This window comes from Syngnathus floridae, chromosome 15 (assembly GCF_059516105.1).
Source record: "Syngnathus floridae isolate MCC-2025c chromosome 15, RoL_Sflo_1.0, whole genome shotgun sequence".
In the NCBI taxonomy this organism is placed as follows: Eukaryota; Metazoa; Chordata; class Actinopteri; order Syngnathiformes; family Syngnathidae; genus Syngnathus; species Syngnathus floridae.
In genome coordinates this window covers 8,574,618-8,595,216 of record NC_142427.1, presented here as the reverse complement: position 1 = coordinate 8,595,216, position 20,599 = coordinate 8,574,618, and the positions used below count along the sequence as shown (strand labels likewise).

At 41.3% G+C, this 20,599-nt stretch overlaps 4 protein-coding genes across 5 annotated transcripts; all 4 read left to right on the top strand.

The window, feature by feature from the left end:
- The first annotated feature begins 121 nt into the window (after positions 1 to 121).
- On the top strand, positions 122 to 5,917 carry LOC148386347 (uncharacterized). Its single transcript, XM_088397993.1, has 8 exons — positions 122 to 1,136; positions 1,320 to 1,489; positions 1,561 to 3,568; positions 3,928 to 3,956; positions 4,036 to 4,188; positions 4,268 to 4,334; positions 4,408 to 4,512; positions 4,587 to 5,917. Exons 2-8 carry the CDS (start codon positions 1,347 to 1,349, stop codon positions 5,382 to 5,384), a joined length of 3,303 nt encoding a protein of 1,100 aa, XP_088254119.1. The 5' UTR covers positions 122 to 1,136; positions 1,320 to 1,346; the 3' UTR covers positions 5,385 to 5,917.
- Positions 5,918 to 6,300: 383 nt separating this feature from the next.
- Positions 6,301 to 8,825, top strand: rom1a (retinal outer segment membrane protein 1a). The gene is made up of 5 exons (XM_088397999.1): positions 6,301 to 6,468; positions 6,591 to 6,830; positions 7,060 to 7,490; positions 7,556 to 7,802; positions 7,864 to 8,825. Exons 2-5 carry the CDS (start codon positions 6,681 to 6,683, stop codon positions 8,068 to 8,070), a joined length of 1,035 nt encoding a protein of 344 aa, XP_088254125.1. The 5' UTR covers positions 6,301 to 6,468; positions 6,591 to 6,680; the 3' UTR covers positions 8,071 to 8,825.
- A 294-nt stretch (positions 8,826 to 9,119) lies between these two features.
- frmd8 (FERM domain containing 8) lies at positions 9,120 to 14,042 on the top strand. Its single transcript, XM_088397998.1, has 11 exons — positions 9,120 to 9,511; positions 10,059 to 10,156; positions 10,240 to 10,407; positions 10,509 to 10,610; positions 10,831 to 10,889; positions 11,028 to 11,194; positions 11,285 to 11,497; positions 11,570 to 11,693; positions 11,806 to 11,955; positions 12,031 to 12,256; positions 12,337 to 14,042. The coding sequence occupies exons 2-11, from the start codon at positions 10,066 to 10,068 to the stop codon at positions 12,447 to 12,449; spliced, it is 1,413 nt and encodes a 470-aa protein (XP_088254124.1). The 5' UTR covers positions 9,120 to 9,511; positions 10,059 to 10,065; the 3' UTR covers positions 12,450 to 14,042.
- A 330-nt stretch (positions 14,043 to 14,372) lies between these two features.
- vps51 (VPS51 subunit of GARP complex) lies at positions 14,373 to 19,086 on the top strand. Of its 2 annotated transcripts, XM_088397994.1 has the most exons (11): positions 14,374 to 14,748; positions 14,822 to 14,951; positions 15,024 to 15,170; positions 15,336 to 15,555; positions 15,630 to 16,518; positions 16,594 to 16,809; positions 16,881 to 16,964; positions 17,026 to 17,160; positions 17,231 to 17,352; positions 18,459 to 18,546; positions 18,611 to 19,086. In XM_088397994.1, exons 1-11 carry the CDS (start codon positions 14,554 to 14,556, stop codon positions 18,869 to 18,871), a joined length of 2,487 nt encoding a protein of 828 aa, XP_088254120.1. In that variant the 5' UTR covers positions 14,374 to 14,553; the 3' UTR covers positions 18,872 to 19,086. The 2 variants fall into 2 exon arrangements, with proteins under 2 accessions (XP_088254121.1, XP_088254120.1); XM_088397995.1 differs by lacking the exons at positions 18,459 to 18,546; positions 18,611 to 19,086 and adding an exon at positions 17,705 to 17,756 and having other exon boundaries at positions 14,373 to 14,748.
- Positions 19,087 to 20,599: the final 1,513 nt, after the last annotated feature.

The following is a 20,599-nucleotide window of genomic DNA, read 5'->3' as shown; positions in this document are numbered from 1 at the left end:
CCAAAATTGAAGAAGAATTCAGCGTTCCTGACTCGCAAACCATTTACAGTGCAAGGAGGTTTTTTTTTTTAAGTCATTACAAAAAAATTCTTAACCTAAATAAACTAATGTTTACATTGTTAGTTATTTTCTAAATAATGAAACTTTTGCAAGAAGGTAAAGCCAAACCTATAAAGAGAAATTTAATGAATTGACTTACTGGGGAGCAATACAGAGACACTCAAATAATTTCCACAGCTCTACTCTGTCGGATCCAGAGTTTAATTATGTCCTCTGGGGGAAGTCATTGAACTTAATAGAAGCATCACTGATTATTCTGTGCTTGGTTGGGTTCGCAATAGTTACAGATGATATAAAGCTCATCATCTCATATAGCAAAGTGTCTCGATAGTCCACCAAGCAGGTACTCATGTTCTGTGGAATCTCTGGAAAAACCTCGGGCTAGCCGAGTCTGGAATATTCACAAGTACATCCTATTAGCTTTGCATGCGTTCTTTTACGTCTTCCGATTTTCCATTGCGTTAGCAAATCGCTTACTAGAGCTTTTCACATTGATATCTAGTCCACCAGGGAAAGGTTATTAATATCTGCAGTTCCAAAGAAGGCATATTCTGTTTTGCCCACTACAAAGCATTCAGTTGATTCCTCTATTTCCTCAACATTTCGGCATTAATTAATGTAACATTTTGTGGTTGGATTGTCATGCTATTGGAATTCAATATAGTTCTCACTAACTTTGAGTGTTAGATTGCCCATTGCATTGACATAATAGGGTCAACCAGATCAATAGGCCACCACATGCATACAGTAAGTTTTGCTGTCTGTAATATTTATTTCTTCTCCCATGATGCTATTCACTGATAATGAAAATTGTTGATATTCAAGCACAGGATGCATTCTTTATTTTTTTTTTTCCTGTCTAATTTCTCAAATGTGGGACAAAAGCACACCTCGAAACTCACAACTGACCCTTCTGTCATTGGCTGACACTGCAGTCGATTGAATTGTGCGTGTGTGTGTGTGTGTCACACGCTTCACCGTTCAATTGGGAAGGGCATCACACAGAATGTCATTTAGCTTCTGGGGCAAAGCATCAGTAAGCATCTCCACTTCATCCTGGTGGATACTTTGAGACGGTAAGTAAACATCTCAGCTGTGTGATGCAATAGATTTATGAATTAATTGGTTAACTGTTGAGTAAAGAAATTATCACTGCTTTGTAATATAATTGTCATTTAAATACAACTTCAATAAATGTACGTTATTTATTTAAATGTAAGTTGATGACTGGACTTAATGAAATATTTCACCCCCAACAGAAGATTTTAAGGTTCAAAATATCTGAAATGTGTGACCAACAAAAAAAAGTCAAGAACAAAAAAACAGAAGCCAAAAGTCAAGAAATGAAGCATCATCACTCCAAACAAGCTCACGGTCACCTACATCATCGTCAAAAGAAGTTCCATCGGTCGGATGAGGACAACCAAGAGTGAGTTTTTAAATTAATATCAATTATTGACATTTCATCTTTTCAACACCCATGTTCTGTTTTTGAAATAGCAACCATTCGACAGCGGAGGACAGCTTGCTCAGTGATCACGTCTCGCATCGTTACCATCGCAAGCAACATCGTGGCCAGCTTTCTCTATCTGAAACCTCTTTCACTTCATCATACGGTTCTTCTTCATCCACTTTCTCTTCATCAACAACCGCCTCTTCATCATCTTCATCATCCACGTCAGCATCTTCCTCGAGTCTATCGTCGGAGAATAGCAGTGAAGGTTCCGAGGAATTTCTTCTTAGGAGGCCCCAGCATTCACAATCATGTAATAACATTTCTGAAAAGCACAAGTACATCGAAGAAGAAGAAGACACTGCACCTTTGATTGGAACCAGTGGTCACGCAGGCAAGCAGAAACAGACAAAAGGCAAGTCTTCTCAAAATGGCTCCAAGCAAGGCACCCGGAAGAAGACGCGTGACACAGCAAGTTTCCGCAAATCTAAATCTATGGAGGCCCTCACGTTCGCCTCCGAAAACGAGGGGAACGAAGAAGAGCAAGAGAGGAGAAAAAATGAAATCAGAAAGAATTTAATGAAGGAGAAAATGAAATTCTCTGCCTTTCTCAATGAGATCACTCGACAAGTTCTCAGCCCCATGAGACTCACCACTCTGGGCGTTACAGATGCTCAGAAACCAAGCGGCACCGAGTCGGTTTCCAGCAAGTCCGAGGACAAGAGGCGACACCAGAGGAGTCGACCTGTCAGCCCCGACTCGGTTACCTCCAGCCAATATTCTCATTCTCAGCTTTCAAAGTCCAACTCGTCCCACCATCATCGTAGGCATGACTCTCCAGACTCACCCAAAAGCTGCACTGACATAAGTTATTTGGAAAGACATCCATCATGGTCCCAAACATCTCAACATTGCTCACGGTCACCGAGTTGGAAACAGAACCGCCGTCGGAACCAAGGAGATATTCAACGGTGTCATCATAGCCCGAGTTATCACAGATACGCCCGTGACAAAAGTCCCCATCGTCATCGTAGATGTTACAGTCCCGTCTCATATTCCAGTTATGAAGATTGCGACAGTTCCAGCTATCATCACGACAAACGTTCTCCTCACAATCACTACGAAGACGACCATGATGGAGGCCGCTACGGCACTTTAACTCATTCCCGTCATCATGACCCGGCTAATCCTCAGCAGAGTGAAGATCATCTCCATTATCGCCGAGGATACGTTCCTCGCCACGGTGGTCGTCACTCTCCAACGTATCATCATGAAGAGCACCACAACCATCAGCAAATTCGCAATAGCTCATCACAGCACCACAAAGACCGTCCAAATAAAGGTCATCACCATGGCAACCATTTAAATACAAAACGTCCAACAACGCCGCGTCATGGAAACCAAGCCCAAAACGATAAACCTTTCTCAAAACATCACCATGGAGACCCCCGTGACCTTGCTCACCATCACGGTTTAAAGGACCAACATCATCCTAATCGTCAACATGGAGATCAGATCCTGCAACAAAACCATAGTGTCCATGGAGATGGACGGCCCCACCAGAGATCCAAATCTAGTGAATTTGGAGACCGTCCTAAGGCAAGTCATCATCATCAACATCATCAACATGGTCCGACCCGTCAGCATCACCATGGCGATGACCACAAAGAGGTCAAGCAACCTGACAGCCAGAATTCCCATCAAGAGCACCGCTATGGAGCTCATCACATTCCAAAACGTCCCCATTATCATGGAGACAGCCCAAGCCATGAAGAGCGCCACGACAGTTCTCACCATCAGCATCACCATGGCAACCACAACAGTGGAATCCATGAAAACCACCTTGGCGATCCAAGTCATCCTGAGCCACATCTGCACAAACATGAGCCACAACATGAGGAGAAGCACCGTCACCTAAAAGGGGAATCTGCTGTCAGGTTGCCTCCACACCAGATGGGAGTTCTTTCCTGCAAACTGGATCCAACCAGGAAGATGAACACCACCTCCGGTCGAGACGAGGAACAAACCGACTTCACCGTCCCATCGATACCGCAAGTACGCCATTTTTTAAGACAAGGTTCTATAAAGTTGTTTAAATGGAATTTTCGTTCTTCATTGATTCCTCTATTAATCATCGATTCGGGAAGTTCCCTTTTTAAAACCCGAATCAATAATTTCCATGTTCAGCTTGCTTGATTATAGGTTTGAATAATTTGCTCCTTTATTGATTTTTCTTTCAGTGTGCCTGTCACGATTTTCACTAGTCATCATAGAACGGAAAACTATTATAAAATATTACCAAAATGATGATCTTGTCTCAATTTACTCACAAATCGACATCGTGTAAAATCTGAGTCTGTTTTATTAAATACAAGTCTGATATATTCACATTTAATTCTATTCCTTATTAATAGGAACCAACTCGTGAAATGGACAAGATTACGTAAGTGTGATTTGCTCTCTGTTAAGAAGTAACAATTTGGAGAACCATCTGAACGGAGATGAACCCTTCGTCTTTGCAGGTTCCCCAAAGGAGAGAATGAAGGTCAAAGTGTATTGACGTCAGCAGTCAAGATGGAGTGTTTTGGAGATTTTTTAAACAGTCATAAGATTTTGGAAGAAGAGCTCCAGAGGACACGTATGGAATTGAGCAACCTCACAGAGAGTTTTAAAATGTAAAGAGAAATATTATCTCTAAAACTTCACGTCTGGGGGTGAATTAAATCTCAATGTGTTATTTTGTTTTGTTTTTAGACTCCATGAAAATTGTTCATCCACACAACAAACAAATAGTCTACTGGAGCAAAAACTGAACTCTGTGGTAAACCCCTAACATTTACTTGTCCGAAATGTGAATTGTCCCCATGCACTTTGACCTTTTATTCTTTTAACAGACTAAAAGCATGGAAGGAGAGCGCCAGAGGTTGAGCCGACGTATTTCAGCATTGACGGAACAGCTGACCTCAGCCAAGTATACTAACAACGTGGAAACATTTAATGTAAGACCTTCAAGTTTTAAATAGATGAGTGGACATTAAAAAAAATATATTCACATGTTCTATCTGATTTTCAGGTCAATTCCGTGCCGAGCGAACCCAACGACCATTTTTTCCCAGACGATGCCATCAGTCAATTTATGCTCCCTTTGGCACCTCCTCCAGCCCAGTTCATGGACAGCCAAAACTACGAGAAGGTCAAAGCTGCAGGGCAGGAACAATGTCTGGGGTCGGTTCCAGAGGAGGAGGAGTCGGACTGGTCAGAAATGGGGGAAGAGATCCCGAGATTTCTCCTGACAAACAGAAATCAAGCATGGCCGCCCAGGGAAGCAGACATGGACAAAGACAGCGAGTCAGAGGAAATTCTCTGTCTTCACTCTCCTCGACCTCTGCAGGTACCTCATCTCAAATTCACCATCCACAATGAGATTGTACCTGCCCCACCAGGCAATGCTTGCCTCTCAGCTATAACAGATGAGAGCACATTTCGGATGGCCGCCAGCCAGAACCTTGGCTCGACCATATTGATCAGGTCAACTAGCCTAGAGCAAATCCCGCTTGCGTGCCATCAAATGCCAAAGGAACTGAGAGGCACAGAGGCCATGATGGACCTCCACCACCCTGGGGATGAAGCTATTGACGATTTAGACAATGAGATCATCCATCATTGGAGAAGAAACAATGACAGGGATGGAAGAGCATTGGAAGCTGATAGCGCCCCCTGCAGTCTGCAGTCTGTTGAGCAGATGCTCAACCAGTTCATGTGCGAAGAACCTCAGTCCAGTGAGGGGATATGTCAGAGAAGGTCAGACATGCATGGATGGACAGGTGGGATTGCAGAGGAGGTTTTAGGAGGGGAGCAAACACAGCTGTGATTATAATAATAACTTTTTTTGCTAGTTTTTTTTCCCCCCCTTCCCGTTTTATTCAGCAGATTTGAATGAACTTTTTAGAAAAATCCAGCCATTACCTTTGAAAATAATAACTCCATAGTACAATAGAGAAGAAAGAAAAGAAAAAAATAAAATAGAAATGCTTCACTTTTTTTTTCTTCTCTATTGTGATATGGAGTTATTATTTTCAGTATTTTTTACTTTCTTTTCTTGTATTTCTTTAAATGTTCAAAATAAACAAAAAAAAAAAGTGAAGCAATATCCTAAAATACTCTCAAGGACTCCTGCCTGTAAATACTTCAAAAAAGTCGTCAAAAATTTGGAAGTGGAATTTGAAAGAATTTCGTAGATATGCTATTCTGTATAAATGCAATTTGAACATTGATGTTTTTCCTGTGTAAATATATTTTCTCTGTAAAAAAAAAAATATATAAGGAAAATTATTCACATCTGCTCTGACCACATAATTACAGGAATGAAATAAACAAATGGAAAAATAAATTATTTATCTGGAATGTGCTTGTTTTAGGTTTTATCTATCTTCTGTGAAAATATTTGACACATTTAAATTCTCATGTCAGCCCCTGTCAATTGACTGGTGAGCTATCCAGGGTGACCTCACCTCTCTCCTCATGTCAGCTGAGATAGACTCCACCCCCTGACCTTGCACGAGATACGGTACGTATTGATCGTGGATATTCTGAAATGTGGCTTATATGCAATCCTGTTTAGAAGTATGGAGGATATCAATATCCTAATTATTTTTTTTCTTCACAGAAATCATGTTGATATGTTCAATATGTATTGACTGACTAAACACCTTTGTCACTTAACGGGTAGCTATCACTCTTGTTTTCTCAAATCCACTTTGTCATCAGTGTCTGTTTGATGGATGCTGAGCAGACAATGGCCTGGATTCTCCTGACCACCTTAATAGGATAGGCAGGCATTAGCATTAAGACGCTCCCAGCGTTCAGGTTTGCCAAATCCACTGTGTGGAGCTGCATCGCAGTCGGTGGTTATTTGTGGACTTTTTTTCAGCACTTTTGGGAGAGACAAAAATAAGGTGACCTGGAATATGCCTGTAATTTGTGTTATCCTAGATGTAGCATTTTACACAAATGTCTTATTTTGGTAGATTTTGAGTTGTACTGCTGTTGCAGTTTCAGTTTGAATCTGAATTTTCAGATAAAAACAGCCTCGTCCCACCCCGACGTGCTGTCGCCGTTCTCCTTCCCCTACTTCCCCCGGTAAGGCTCGGAGCTCCTCGTTGCAACCATGGTGGTGATGAAGATGAAGTTCCCCTTTGAAAAAAGGGTGAAGCTTGCCCAGGGACTGTGGCTCCTGTCCTGGTGTGCCACAGTAGCCGGGGCGGTCACGTTCGCCCTCGGGTGCGTTCTCAAGACAGAGCTACGAAGAAGGGCAGAGGTACAATTTATTATTTCTAAGCTTTTGACTTGAATGTTTAAAAAAAATGATAATTATAATTGAAATCTGGAGACCTCCAGTTCAAAACACTTGTGCCCCACTTAACTCATTTGATCAACCAAATCCTGAACATCTTCCAGAAATCTGGCCCAAAAAAAAAATCTGGTTTCATTTATGCTTAACATTAATTTTTAATATTTTCATTCCATTTTATGTGACTCTCCTGCAGGTAATGGATAATACCGACATACATATCGTGCCCAACACCCTCATGATAGTTGGTCTGGCCTCCTTGGGCATCAACTACTTTGCATCGAAGATCTGCCAGGATGCCTTGGATGCTGGCAGATTTCCTCGCTGGAAGACCTTTTTGAAGCCCTACTTTGCCATTTCTTGTTTCTTCACTGTGCTCATGCTGCTAGCGATCATCATGAGCTATGCCATGAAGGGCAATCTGGAGTCTTCTCTGAAGGTCGGCTTGAGAAACGGCATCCGCTTTTATAAAGACACAGACACCCCGGGACGTTGTTTCCAGAAGCAGAACATCGATCGCTTGCAGATGGACTTTCAATGTTGCGGAAATAACGATCACAGGGATTGGTTTGAGGTTCAGTGGATCAGCAATCGCTACCTTGATTTCAACTCCAACGAAGTAAAAGTGTAAGTCATGTTTGCCAGACATTAGACAACAAATGAATTTTTGTAAACAATCGTATTTTTTTCAGCCGCGTCAAGAGCAACGTCGACGGCCGATACTTGGTAGACGGAGTCCCATTCAGTTGCTGTAATCCCAGTTCTCCTCGACCATGCATCCAGTATCATCTTACCAACAATTCAGCTCATTATAATTACGAGTACGAGACAGAGGAACTCAACATCTACCTGCGAGGCTGCAGGGAAGCCCTGCTCAACTACTTCATGGGTCTAATGAACACCATTGGGGCTGGAGTCCTCTCAGTCTTCCTCTTACAGGTGCACATTGCAAAACTTTTTTTATTTTTATTCCTGAATAACATCACCTCCTTATTTCCAGGGTTCCGTGCTGGTGAGTTTGCGCTTCTTGCAGACCTCCATGGAGGCAGTAGCAGGGGAGGAGAACACGGAGATTGAGACAGAAGGATACTTACTGGAGAAGGGAGTGAAAGATACCTTCATGGAGTATTTTGACCCTGTGCTCAAGTTCCTGCTGCTTAAAAACCAGGTACAGGAGGGCACTGCTGAAGGCACAGAAACTGCCTAAACACAAAGTCGGACACGCTTATGTAAATATTTTTTTTTTCTTCTGTCTGTCACTTTAAGTATCTGGTATAGCTAGATCAAAAAAGATACATAGATATTTTACAAAGCAATTATATGGAATTGGAAGTTTTATGACGTATGTGCCACAACACAGTGGTTAGGAGTCATCATTACAATGAAAAACAAGAATTGCAGTATTTGTAGTACAGAATCTTTGTATGTAGTATTTATTCTTGTTTTTACTTCGATAGATATAATTAAATTTTATTGATATTTCCTTTTGTATGTTCATTTTTAATTATCATGCATGTCACCCACCATGAGATAATGCATTTTCTTATTCTGTTTGGCTCCTGTAATGGAGAACTATTGGCTCCTGTAATGGAGAACAATTGGATTAAGAAAACCGATTAAACTACTTCAGTGATGCACTGAAAGCCATTAAGAGTGTCCTCTAACTTGACACCTCAGTTAGCCCCGTTAATCTCTTTTGTTAATACTAAACCTGCTGCCCTTGCAGTCTCATATTGTAGCTGCATTGCAAAACTAATTCATTTTAATGTATATGTTGTTGTATAACATTGTAAATAAAATAATAATGAACCAAATCAAAGTGAGTATGCACTATGTAATGGACTCATTGGGCTTTCATTAAATACTTAAGTCAGTTCATTCCTTCTCTGAAATCATTTTACAGTGTAATGTATTGGAGACAGTGGATAGCAATTTTATTAAAAAGGCTTTTATAAAACCTGGGTTACTCTGTTCTGTTATTATTATTATTATTATTATTATTATTATTATTATTATTATTATTAAACACTCACTTCTTTCTAGCTGACCTACTTTCCGTCGTTCTGTGGTGTGCAACGGAATCATTAAGATAAGTAAAAAAAATTAAAAATTATGTATATTTATTTTATTGTTTATTTTAATTTTAATTGTGCGTCTTTTCATTTTGACCTGGTCTACTTCAAGAACTATATCAGCTTACTTTATGTCTGCATAATTATAGCTGCAGTGACGTATAATCATGTGATGCAATGACGTCACTGCCACCCGGAAATACTCTCGACTCTATTTTGGAGTCGTCATTTCGGAACCAGTTTTGTAGACGTTTGATTCATTACATTAGGACGCAGTTTATTACTTTTATTTTCGGTTATGTTGTAACCTGTGTGTTTATATCCACTTTTACACACGAGCGTTTCTATTTTTTTTAGAGGGTGACCATTTAATATTCCAGTATTTGAACGAAGCTGTCACGCCCAGTAGAGAACCGTTCAGAATGTCCGATTCGTTCGCCATTCTTACACTCCGGAAAGCTAGTTAGCGAGGCAGTAATCAATAATATATAAAACCAAATTGTAGACAAACGTGTCTAATGAATTAACTTCTTGACCAAAGACGACAGAGCAGTGGAGCAACACCCAAAATCACAGGTAGGTCGATCACTACCGAAATGTTAATTGTTCTATAATAGTTTGGATGGTATGCTAACTCAAAAAGTAAGTCATCATGAACGCTAATAGTTTGGGATTTAAAAATAAATCTACGCCCTGACAGTTGAATAAATATATGAAAAGACTGTTTTGTGGTACATTGGCACCATGTTTACAATTTCGTGAATCTGAATACCTCATCTTTGAACAATTGCGTAACCTTGTATTCGGTTCCCATTGTTTATCTAGCTAGTTCTTGTTGCCGGACTTGCTAGTACTTAGCACAAGTTTGGGTTGCTGGGAGCGTTATAGCGATGAACTAAGTCCTGTGGAATCCCTTGTTGATGGGCAGACGAGTGACACATTGAGAATAAACGATAATACCCCGTCAACAAGTTATCTTTACTCAACTGGGGTTAGGGTCGTTTTGGTTATTTTTAATTAGCATTGGAGGGAGACACTTTTTTTTTTTTTGCTGAAAGGGGATCAAAAACTTTGCAAACCATGCACATATGAATATAACTCAAGACATCTCTTTGTGTTTCAGATTTGAAATGGAAGGAGATGTGTGTAGCTTCCCCCCAAACTCTTCAGATGACCACTCACAAAGAGGGAGTGTTGCTTCTTCTGCCACACTGTCCCACAGTATGAGTCATCATGTGACATATTCATCAGAGAATGTTTTTGTGGATCTTTTGTTCATACTTTAACTGTGTTTTCCCTCCCAGCTCAAGATGTGCTCATATACTTGTTCGGTGACAGCGCGGTGCATTTATCAATAGAAGGACTTGGCAGTGCCACTGTGCAGGAGTTGGGCCGAACTGTCCGAGAGGCTCTTCATGTTCCTGAGTCTGCGCAGGATGCCTTTGCCTTCTGGCTGTCTTCTCCACTACTTGGTAAAAAAAAAAACAACAACATAAATTTAATGATTGAATTTTTTCACAAAACACAGAAGTGTTCCAAATACAGATGCATCAGATGTTGTTTTACTCAACAGAGCTTCAGTTAAAAGCAAGGCACCAACCTTACAAGGTGTGTCGCCAATGGCAAGACTTGCTGTATCGCTTTACGGAAGCCTCGGAGGAAGACATTTCACAAGGTGAATGTTTCCACACAACCTTTTTTTTTTTTTTTCGTTTTGTGTTAGATGCTGATATTGGTTTTATTTGAATGTTAAAACTATTTATATTTAGTCAAACTTGTTTCTGAATAAAAGTGCTTGACAGAACAGCTATGGACACACTGTCTTTAAAAGTGGAATGCATTTCTGAATTTCCGCAGCATGCACTCAAAGGGTTACTCTCTTTTGTTTTCCTCAGATGAGCCCTGCCTCCAATACCGTCGGAATGTGTTTTATCCCAAATCTAAAGAGCTGCAGGTACTTTATCCTGGGGGAAAGCATGAATAATGGATTTATTTTTTATTTTTATTTTTTTAAAGCACTGAGTACAGGTCCACAAATCTTTCGCTTTACCGTCGCTTCGTTTGATGTTGCCTCAATCATAATGATTTTCAGATAGAAGATGAGGGAGTGCTACGACTTTTATATGAAGAGGCCAAGAGCAATATCATGACTGGACGATACCCCTGCGATCCTGAACACTGGGCCTCTCTTGGAGGCTTGTCTCTTGCTCTTAATGAGGGGACAGGCTTGGACAGGCAAAAATTGACCACTACTATACGGTAAGTAAAAAAAAAAATTCAGATCAATGACAGTTATGCAGTCCAATACAGTGTTCTGTTGTCATTGATGCTGAGTTTGTGCACCCACAGGGAGAAGAAGCTGTCTTCTTTCCTACCGGCCCACGTGGCCACGGGGGGTGGAGGTTTATTCTCCACATTGAGAGGCAAGTCGAGCCGTCAGGCAGGTTTGGAGCAGAATCTCTTGGAGGAGTACAGAAAGATCAATATATCTGGAGAATCTCAGCAGGACTCAGAGCTTCTACAGCTGTACCTCAGAACATGTCACTCTCTTCCTTATTATGGGTAAGAGATCTTCTAATGACTAAAAAAATGAATCAAATGAATTGCAGACAACATTATGACTTGTTCAAACAGGTGTGCTTTTTTTGACGGGGAGATTGACAAACCCGCCCAAGGGATCCTTCAGAGGGTGAAACGCAAAGCTGTCAATGTTGGTATCTCGCTGGAGGGAGTTTACGTGATGGACGTCAAGGAGAAGGTGGTTGCTCTTTGTTTGCTGGCTTTGTCAAATGCATAAAAGGCAGTCAAACTGTCAGAATTGATTATTCTCACAATTAATCAAATAACTTCTTGAACGTATTTTGCTGCAGCACGTGCTTCTCGGCCTGCGGTTCAATGAACTATCCTGGGACCACAGCTACCCTGAGGGGGAAGGCGATTCGCACATCCTCTGGCTGGAGTTTGATGGCGACGAAGATGGCACTCCCGTCAACAAATTGCTGAAGATTTACTCCAAACAAGTGAGTCTATTGTCTTCTGTAATTTTGTCAGTTAAGCTCCAGATTAACTATATGTTACACGTCTCTGTTGGTCAGGCAGAGCTCATGAGTGGCTTCATTGAGTTTTGCGTGGAGCTCAGGTCAGTGTCTGAGGGAGGGGCCGCAGTAGAAACAGATGGCGATGCAAGTCTATCACAACAAGCCTCTGGAAAAGATGACAGCAAGCATGAACGCGGGGGACGGCGTGGAATGTTGCGCCGGCAAAGTAGCGTCGTATGCAGCCGGGTCCATTCGCTTAACACCATAAACTACGTCGACAATGGTGAGTTTGCCCTCTTTGTTGATTACAGTGCAAAGGTTAACATTAAATAAAATTTTTGACCAAGCTTTTTTCTTTTTTAGGAAAAGAAATCAAATGTTTAAAGCCAAGAAGAGCTGCATCGTTTTTCACACGCCAGTCATCTGGAGCCACATACTCCTCTGTGCAAGTGACAGAGAGCCTGGAGCAGGGTTAAGTCATCACCTCCAGCTCTACCGCCTTTGGGCAAAGACCAAAACAAAACATTTAAAGGAGACTGGGGATTGACACAAAAACTCCTGAACATATGTCGGACCAAGTGAGGGATCTTATTTCGACCATATTTATCCTCTGACATTGTGTATATTTTGCAGGTATGTTAATGTGAACACCAAGTGATTTTGTTAGTCGATATGCCTCAAAGGGTCACAAAGTGTAGTTGGCATCAAATGCAAATAGCATGAGAAAATGGCTGCTACTGATAACTGTCGCAAAAACCTTTTGACTGTTCTGCAGTGCTCATGGGCAAAATCCAAAAAGCCACTCTTCAGCATAACAGCTGACTTACCTCTTTTTCCTTTGCAATCCTTGATAGCCTGAGTGAATCATTACCACATCTAAGCCTATTATATGACTTCAAGTCTAGTACGCTTGAAGATGTCAGTGCCTTGTACGTTTGAAATGGCACCTTCAGGGTTTTTTTGTGTCTACAGTCAGCTATTAGTTTTTGCTGACTTCAGCACTAAGGGGTGGAATAAAAGAATAGGTGACATATCTTAAGATTCTAATTATGCAATTGGGAAAAGGCAATTTCACGAAACATATCAAAATAACAGCTGATCACATGTACTTTCATCGCAAAACAAAATGCTGCAACAAGCCGATGGGAATGTTTCTTCATATGTCAAGGGTCACAGATTTTTTTACATAGAAACAGAGCAGAGGTATCTTGCTAAACATCTCGCAACTTGAACACATCACATGCTTTAAGCCATTCTAACATCAATTTCCTTCCTTAACTCCCCATGCAATCAACTCAATATTTGTACACTCATGTATCCAACTTTTCAGAATCAAAGATGTTATTGCTAACATACTATGCATGTTACATTGTAGAATAGGCATTCCAATTCATGTGATCATTTACTATAAGGCTGCACTGTCAATACATTTGATTTTTTTGTACTGTATATTATATGTATGTATTTTTATGTTCATGGGTTTATACAAGAGACTGAGGTCACGTTTTCTCTTCAACACTCACTTTCAAGTGCCTTTTGTGTTTGTGTTCTGTTTTTGTCCAGGTGACTTTAGTGGGCTGAAGCAGTCAGTGGAATTTGGCTATTGTTTGACCAGTGAACTGTGTACTTTCTCGCCATATTTAGCAATGCAAATCAACTTCTTGGTGCTTGTGGAGTTTGAAGTGAAGATTGCTTGGTTCTGTTGCAAACATGCTGTTCTGTGTGATCCAGCTCAAGATAATAGAAATGGGCATGTCCAACATGAGAAGGGAAGTTTAAACACTTAAGGCCTTTTTCCTTATCACTTTTTATTTGATCTGTTAAATAGAAAATCTTGCTTCCTTAGATCAAAGTATATCATTTATAAGTGTTGAGTTTGTACTTTATCACTTACCGTGTTTGAGAAAACCTAGACTCACTGACCCTGGATGTATCACCACTGAAACTGATTTTAATACATATTAAATAATATTCAATTGCCTTTGTATTATTATTTTTATTATTTTACGTTATTGCAAAATGGTCTTGTCTAATTTTGATTATTTGACCAATAAAAGTTTTTCTTTTTATCTTCTGGACACAGATTAATTAGTTATTGTTTATTTAAAAATAAAATATAGTGCACTAACTACAACGTCAATGACGTATTCATTACCCGGAAGTACAACGTTGTGAGTAAGGAATGTTATCATCCCGGTCTCATCTAATTTTGATTATTTGACCAATAAAAGTTTTTCTTTTTATCTTCTGGACACAGATTAATTCGTTATTGACTTGTTTATTTATTTAAAAATAAAATATAGTACACTAACTACAGCACAATGACGTGTTCTTTACCCGGAAGTACAACGTTATGAGTAAGGAGAATTACCATCTCTTGCTAGCAAATACTCTTTGGCAACACAGTGGCCACGCCTTCTAAGCGACGCAAGCGGAAGTGACATGTCGTTGTGTTCAATGTAATGATACAGACGGTTTATGTGTACGTAAATCGAATTTACTGCTGTTTTGCACCTCGCTTTTTCTTCTTGCTATTCGGACGCTCGTCTTCTGACTAGTAGTCATTATTATTACTTGTCAATGAGCCAGCCACTTATCGCAATGGAAGCGGACGCCTCGGCCTCCGAAGACCCAGGGAGGAAGCGTAGGGTCCACGGTATGTTGAAGCTCTACTACGGGCTCAATGAAGAAGGAAAGGCGGATGAGAAGCCACAGTCCCTGGATCCCTGTGACATTAACGGGCCGCACTTTGACCCAGAGCATTACCTAAACAAGGTGAGAAGAACACTGACCTCATGAAGAAGTTCTGTTTTTCTAGTGGAACTAACCATCATGTGTTCCAATTCAGCTTCGAAGAGAATGCTCTCTTTCCGAGTTGATGGACCATGAGACCTGCATGGTCAAGCAGATCCGTTCTTTGGATAGTGACATGCAGACGCTAGTATATGAAAACTACAATAAATTCATATCAGCTACAGGTGAGAGAATTCGCTTTCATCCTCAAGTTCTTTATCCAGTTCAAAAATATCTTCTCGCTTATCTTTCTCAAGACACCATCAGGAAGATGAAGAATGATTTCAAAAAGATGGAGGACGAAATGGACTGTCTGTCTGCAAACATGGCGGCGATCACAGATTTTAGTGCTCGCATCAGTGGTACCCTTGAAGACCAGCATGCTCAGATTACAAAACTCTCAGGTGACCCAATCTTGTTTTGTAGTCATGGGAAAAGAGAATTTAGCTTCAAATTTCCTTCAGATGGCCTCTAGATGGCACTGTTGGTTTACAAATTTGAACCTTCATTTTCCCATCTCTACTGTTTTCTTGAGTAGCTTCATGTTGTTTTGTTTATGCCTTCCTTAGGGGTCCACACTTTGTTAAGAAAATTGCAGTTTCTATTTGAACTGCCCGCCAGGTTGAACAAATGTTTGGAGCTGCAAGCTTACGCTCAAGCAGTGAGCTCCCACCGGCGTGCTCGTTGTGTGCTGCAGCAATACAGCCACATGCCTTCCTTCAAGGGCATTCAGGATGACTGTCATGCCATCATGGACAAGTTGGCGCAGGAGCTTCGGCAGAAGTTCAGGTCAGTTTGGTTGATGCTGATGTGGAAGACGACACTGCAGAAGAAAAAAGCAGCAATTGTTGTTTTCCTCACAGGGACGGTGGCTCGAGTGCTAAAGACTTATCAGAGTGTGTGGAGCTCCTGTTGCAGTTGGATGAGCCAGCAGAAGAGCTGTGTGAAAAGTTCCTGAGCCACGCCGGCTCTCGCCTGGAGTTGGACCTGCAGGGCCTGGAAGCCGAGATCAAGCCGAGCCCGCCTGCATCAGCAGTAAGAAATGTTTTAGCACGCAAGCCTTCACCTGGCGCTGCTGGGTCGCCCAAAACAAGTGCTCTTCATTCTCCCTCCTCCAACACCGACATCCTGGAGTTCATCGACAGAGGCTGCAATGAGTTTGTCAGCAGCTTGTGTTTGGTCATTACATCATATCAAGAACTTTTCATCAACCACGCTCAGACGGGCGAGCTAGCATCCAAGAATATTCCTCAGATGGCAAACAGTAAGCTGCACGCCTTCGTGGATGAGCTGGCCACTCGCTATTTCTCCCTTGTGGAGCGAAGGATCCAAGAGGAAAAGGGGGTGGCCGATAACTCCCTCTTGGTCCGTGCCCTTGACCGATTCCATCGCCGACTCCAAGCTGTGGCCAAGCTGCTGCCGGGCTCCTCGGTGCCCAACCAAGGCACCGAGATTGTGATCCGCGCGGCGACCGAGCGAGTCAAGCAGTACCTGGCCGCTCTCCAGAACTTCTACATGGACAGCTTGACAGACGTGAGGCAGGCCCTGGCAACGCCTCGCCTCTCGCTGGCCGCTCCGGGGGCCGGCTCTCATCTCGGCGGCCCGGCTTCCGGCAGAGATGGCGCAACCAGCCTCCCGGACCTTCTGTCCTCCCTGTCAGCTTCCATCTTGAATCAGATCAAGTCTGTGTTGGCGTCTGTGCATCTGTTCACAGCCAAGGACATCACGTTCTCCAACAAGCCGTACTTTAAGGTCAAAAAGTGTCTCAAACTAGTTGAAGAACATTCTGATGGTGATTGTTTCTAATGCTTTTATATCTTCTTGCAGGGGGAATTTTGCTACCAGGGCGTCCGCGAGAGCCTGGTTGTGAGTTTCATCAAGTTCCTATGTCAGTCTTCTCGTCAGTTTTGCGAGAGCGCAGGAGATAAAGGAGGCTCCACCCCGCCGGCCCTCCTGTTGCTCCTTTCCCGACTCTGCTTAGACTATGAAACCTCCACAATCTCTTACATCCTCACTCTTACTGATGAACAGTTCCTGGCGCAGGTAGGAGCTTGTCAAGCTAAACTAGATTCTGTTGAATTTATTTTTAATTGAGCCTTCGTATATATTTTCAGCACCACAATCCGGTAACGGCAGTCACTGCTCTCTGTGCGGAAGCCAGGGAGGCAGCACAGAAACTACTCAACCATTACGTTAAGGTAGTACCTCGTCCTACTTGGGGAATCGGATGACTTCATGCATCCAGTTTCATATTTGCAGGTCCAAGGCTTAATTATTTCCCAGATGCTTCGAAAGAGTGTTGAAACACGAGACTGGGTCAACACCATCGAACCCCGAAATGTGCGTGCGGTGATGAAGAGAGTTGTTGAGGACACCACCTCCATTGACGTGCAGGTGACATATATGACCTTGAAAGGATATTTAATGTTCATGCAGACCTCTTAGAGCTGATATTTTGTCTTAGGTGGGGCTTCTGTATGAGGAAGGTGTGAGGAAAGCACACAGTAGTGACTCCAGCAAAAGGACCTTCTCGGTCTACAGTAGCTCAAGGCAGCAAACTCGCTATGCTGCAAGCTACACGCCAAGGTTTGAATTTTCTTTTGACGATGATGTCATATTTATGACTTTTTACTTTCTCTTAGTTTTAGGGAGGTTTAACTCTGAACAATAATTTAAAGACTCCAAGGAATTGACGCCCATTCAAAATGTTAATTGCCCTTATTAATAGTTTAATTTGTGAATGGACACTACAATGTTCCCCAAAAAAGTTTAGTATGATTTGAAACAAATCTTAAAACATTACTTTCGATGAGGGTCATAAATTTTTTTTTTTTTTTTTTTTTTTTTGGTTGTTATTGTAAGTGCATATGTACATGCACCCGTGGCCAAAATGCTTTTGTAAGTTTTTTTTTAAATATTTCTGTTTGATTCTCTGCAGCGCTCCCATGGACACCAAAATAGTTTCGTATGATTAGAAACAAATCTTAAAACATTACTTTTGATGAGGGTCATAATTATTATTATTTTTTTTTTATTATTGTAAGTGCATATGTACATGCACCCGTGGCCAAAACGCTTTTGTAAGTTTTTTTTTTAATATTTCTGTTTGATTCTCTGCAGCGCTCCCATGGACACCCAAAAAATTTGTATGATTTGAAACAAATCTTAAAACATTACTTTTGATGAGGGTCATAATTTTTTTTTTTTCTTTTTTTTTTTCTTTATTATTGTAAGTGCATATGTACATGCACCCGTGGCCAAAACGCTTTTGTAAGTTTTTTTTTTAATATTTCTGTTTGATTCTCTGCAGCGCTCCCATGGACACCAAAAAAATTTGTATGATTTGAAACAAATCTTAAAACATTACTTTTGATGAGAGTCATAATTTTTTTTTTTTTTTTTTTTTTTTTTAATTTATTATTGTAAGTGCATATGTACATGCACCCGTGGCCAAAACGCTTTTGTAAGTTTTTTTAAAAATATTTCTGTTTGATTCTCTGCATCGCTCTCATGGACACCCAAAAAATTTGTATGATTTGAAACAAATCTTAAAACATTACTTTCGATGAGGGTCATAAATTTTTTTTTTTTTTTTTTTTTTTTGTTGTTATTGTAAGTGCATATGTACATGCACCTGTGGCCAAAACGCCTTTGTAATTTTTTTTTAAATGTTTCTGTTTGATTCTCTGCAGCGCTCCCATGGACACCAATCTGTTGAGCAACATACACAAGCTGTTTTCTGAGCGCATTGACATCTTCAGCTCAGTGGAGTTTAATAAGGCAAGTGTTTTTTTTTTTTTCTTTTTTTTTAATAGTGTACTGACTCATTCTTCCTCCCTTGCAGGTCTCAGTCATGACGGGAATCATCAAAATCAGCTTAAAGACATTCCTGGAGTGCGTCCGGTTGCGTACTTTCGGACGCTACGGGCTGCAGCAAATCCAGGTCGACTGTCACTACCTACAGATGTACTTGTGGCGTTTTGTGTCTGACGAAAACCTCGTACATTTCCTGCTGGATGAGATAGTCGGAAGCTCTGCCCACCGCTGCCTGGATCCTGCTCCGATGGAGCAGAGCGTCATTGAAGTTATCTGTGAACGAGGTTAAAAGCTTAAAGCTTAACTTAACCACCGCATTAACACGACTACTGGATATTATCAAACACTGGTGTTTTACTGTTTTGTTGAATGTACTGCTAAATGTTACTTGTAACATGAAAACACTCATTAGGCATTCATAGCATATCATTGTGTTCATACAGTAAAGTCTTGATTAGACAAATGTACATAATAAAAATATGAATAAAATAATTATCCCATCAACCATTGTCTGATGTGATATGGTCAAAGATTTCTTTGTATTATCACAAACCATGAAGCTTTCAAGAAAGGTTTGAAAATGTTGCACAAATCAACCCAAGTCATAAACCATTAAGCCATTTACTTTCAGTTAAACCAGGGGTGTTGACCTCCAGTCTTCAGGGGGCCGCGTTCCAATATGTTTTCCAAGTTACCCTCGTTAGACACACCTGCGTGAAAACTTTTAGCCACTTTCACGTTCAAAAGAAGCTAAAACTTTTCACGCACCTGCACTTAACGAGGGTAACTTGGAAAACATGTTGGAACGCGGCCCCAAGGACTAGAGCATGAAACCTGTGACCTTTGACTATGATATTTCCCTAATAAAGTGGCCTGTTATTAGGTACACTTGAAAATGGCGGTGTACCCAATGGAGTGTCCGTGTGGTTCCCTCGTTAAGCGCACCTGCGTGAAAAGTTTTAGCCACTTTCACGTTCAAAAGGAGCTAAAAGTTTTCACGCACCTGCACTTAACGAGGGTAACTTGGAAAACATGTTGGAACGCGGCCCCAAGGACTAGAACATGAAACCTGTGACCTTTGACTATGATATTTCCCTAATAAAGTGGCCTGTTATTAGGTACACTTGAAAATGGCGGTGTACCTAATGGAGTGTCCGTGTGGTTCCCTCGTTAAGCGCACCTGCGTGAAAACTTTTAGCCACTTTCACGTTCAAAAGGAGCTAAAACTTTTCACGCACCTGCACTTAACGAGGGTAACTTGGAAAACATGTTGGAACGCGGCCCAAAGGACTAGAGCATGAAACCTGTGAAATTTGACTATGATATTTTCCTAATAAAGTGGCCTGTTATTAGGTACACTTGATAATGGCGGTGTACCTAATGGAGTGTCCGTGTAGTTCCCTCGTTAAGCGCACCTGCGTGAAAACTTTTAGCCACTTTCACGTTCAAAAGAAGCTAAAAGTTTTCACGCACCTGCACTTAACGAGGGTAACTTGGAAAACATGTTGGAACGCGGCCCCAAGGACTAGAGCATGAAACCTGTGACCTTTGACTATGATATTTTCCTAATAAAGTGGCCTGTTATTAGGTACACTTGATAATGGCGGTGTACCTAATGGAGTGTCCGTGTAGTTCCCTCGTTAAGCGCACCTGCGTGAAAACTTTTAGCCACTTTCACGTTCAAAAGGAGCTAAAACTTTTCACGCACCTGCACTTAACGAGGGTAACTTGGAAAACATGTTGGAACGCGGCCCAAAGGACTAGAGCATGAAACCTGTGACCTTTGACTATGATATTTCCCTAATAAAGTGGCCTGTTATTAGGTACACTTGATAATGGCGGTGTACCTAATGGAGTGTCCGTGTAGTTCCCTCGTTAAGCGCACCTGCGTGAAAACTTTTAGCCACTTTCACGTTCAAAAGGAGCTAAAAGTTTTCACGCACCTGCACTTAACGAGGGTAACTTGGAAAACATGTTGGAACGCGGCCCCAAGGACTAGAGCATGAAACCTGTGACC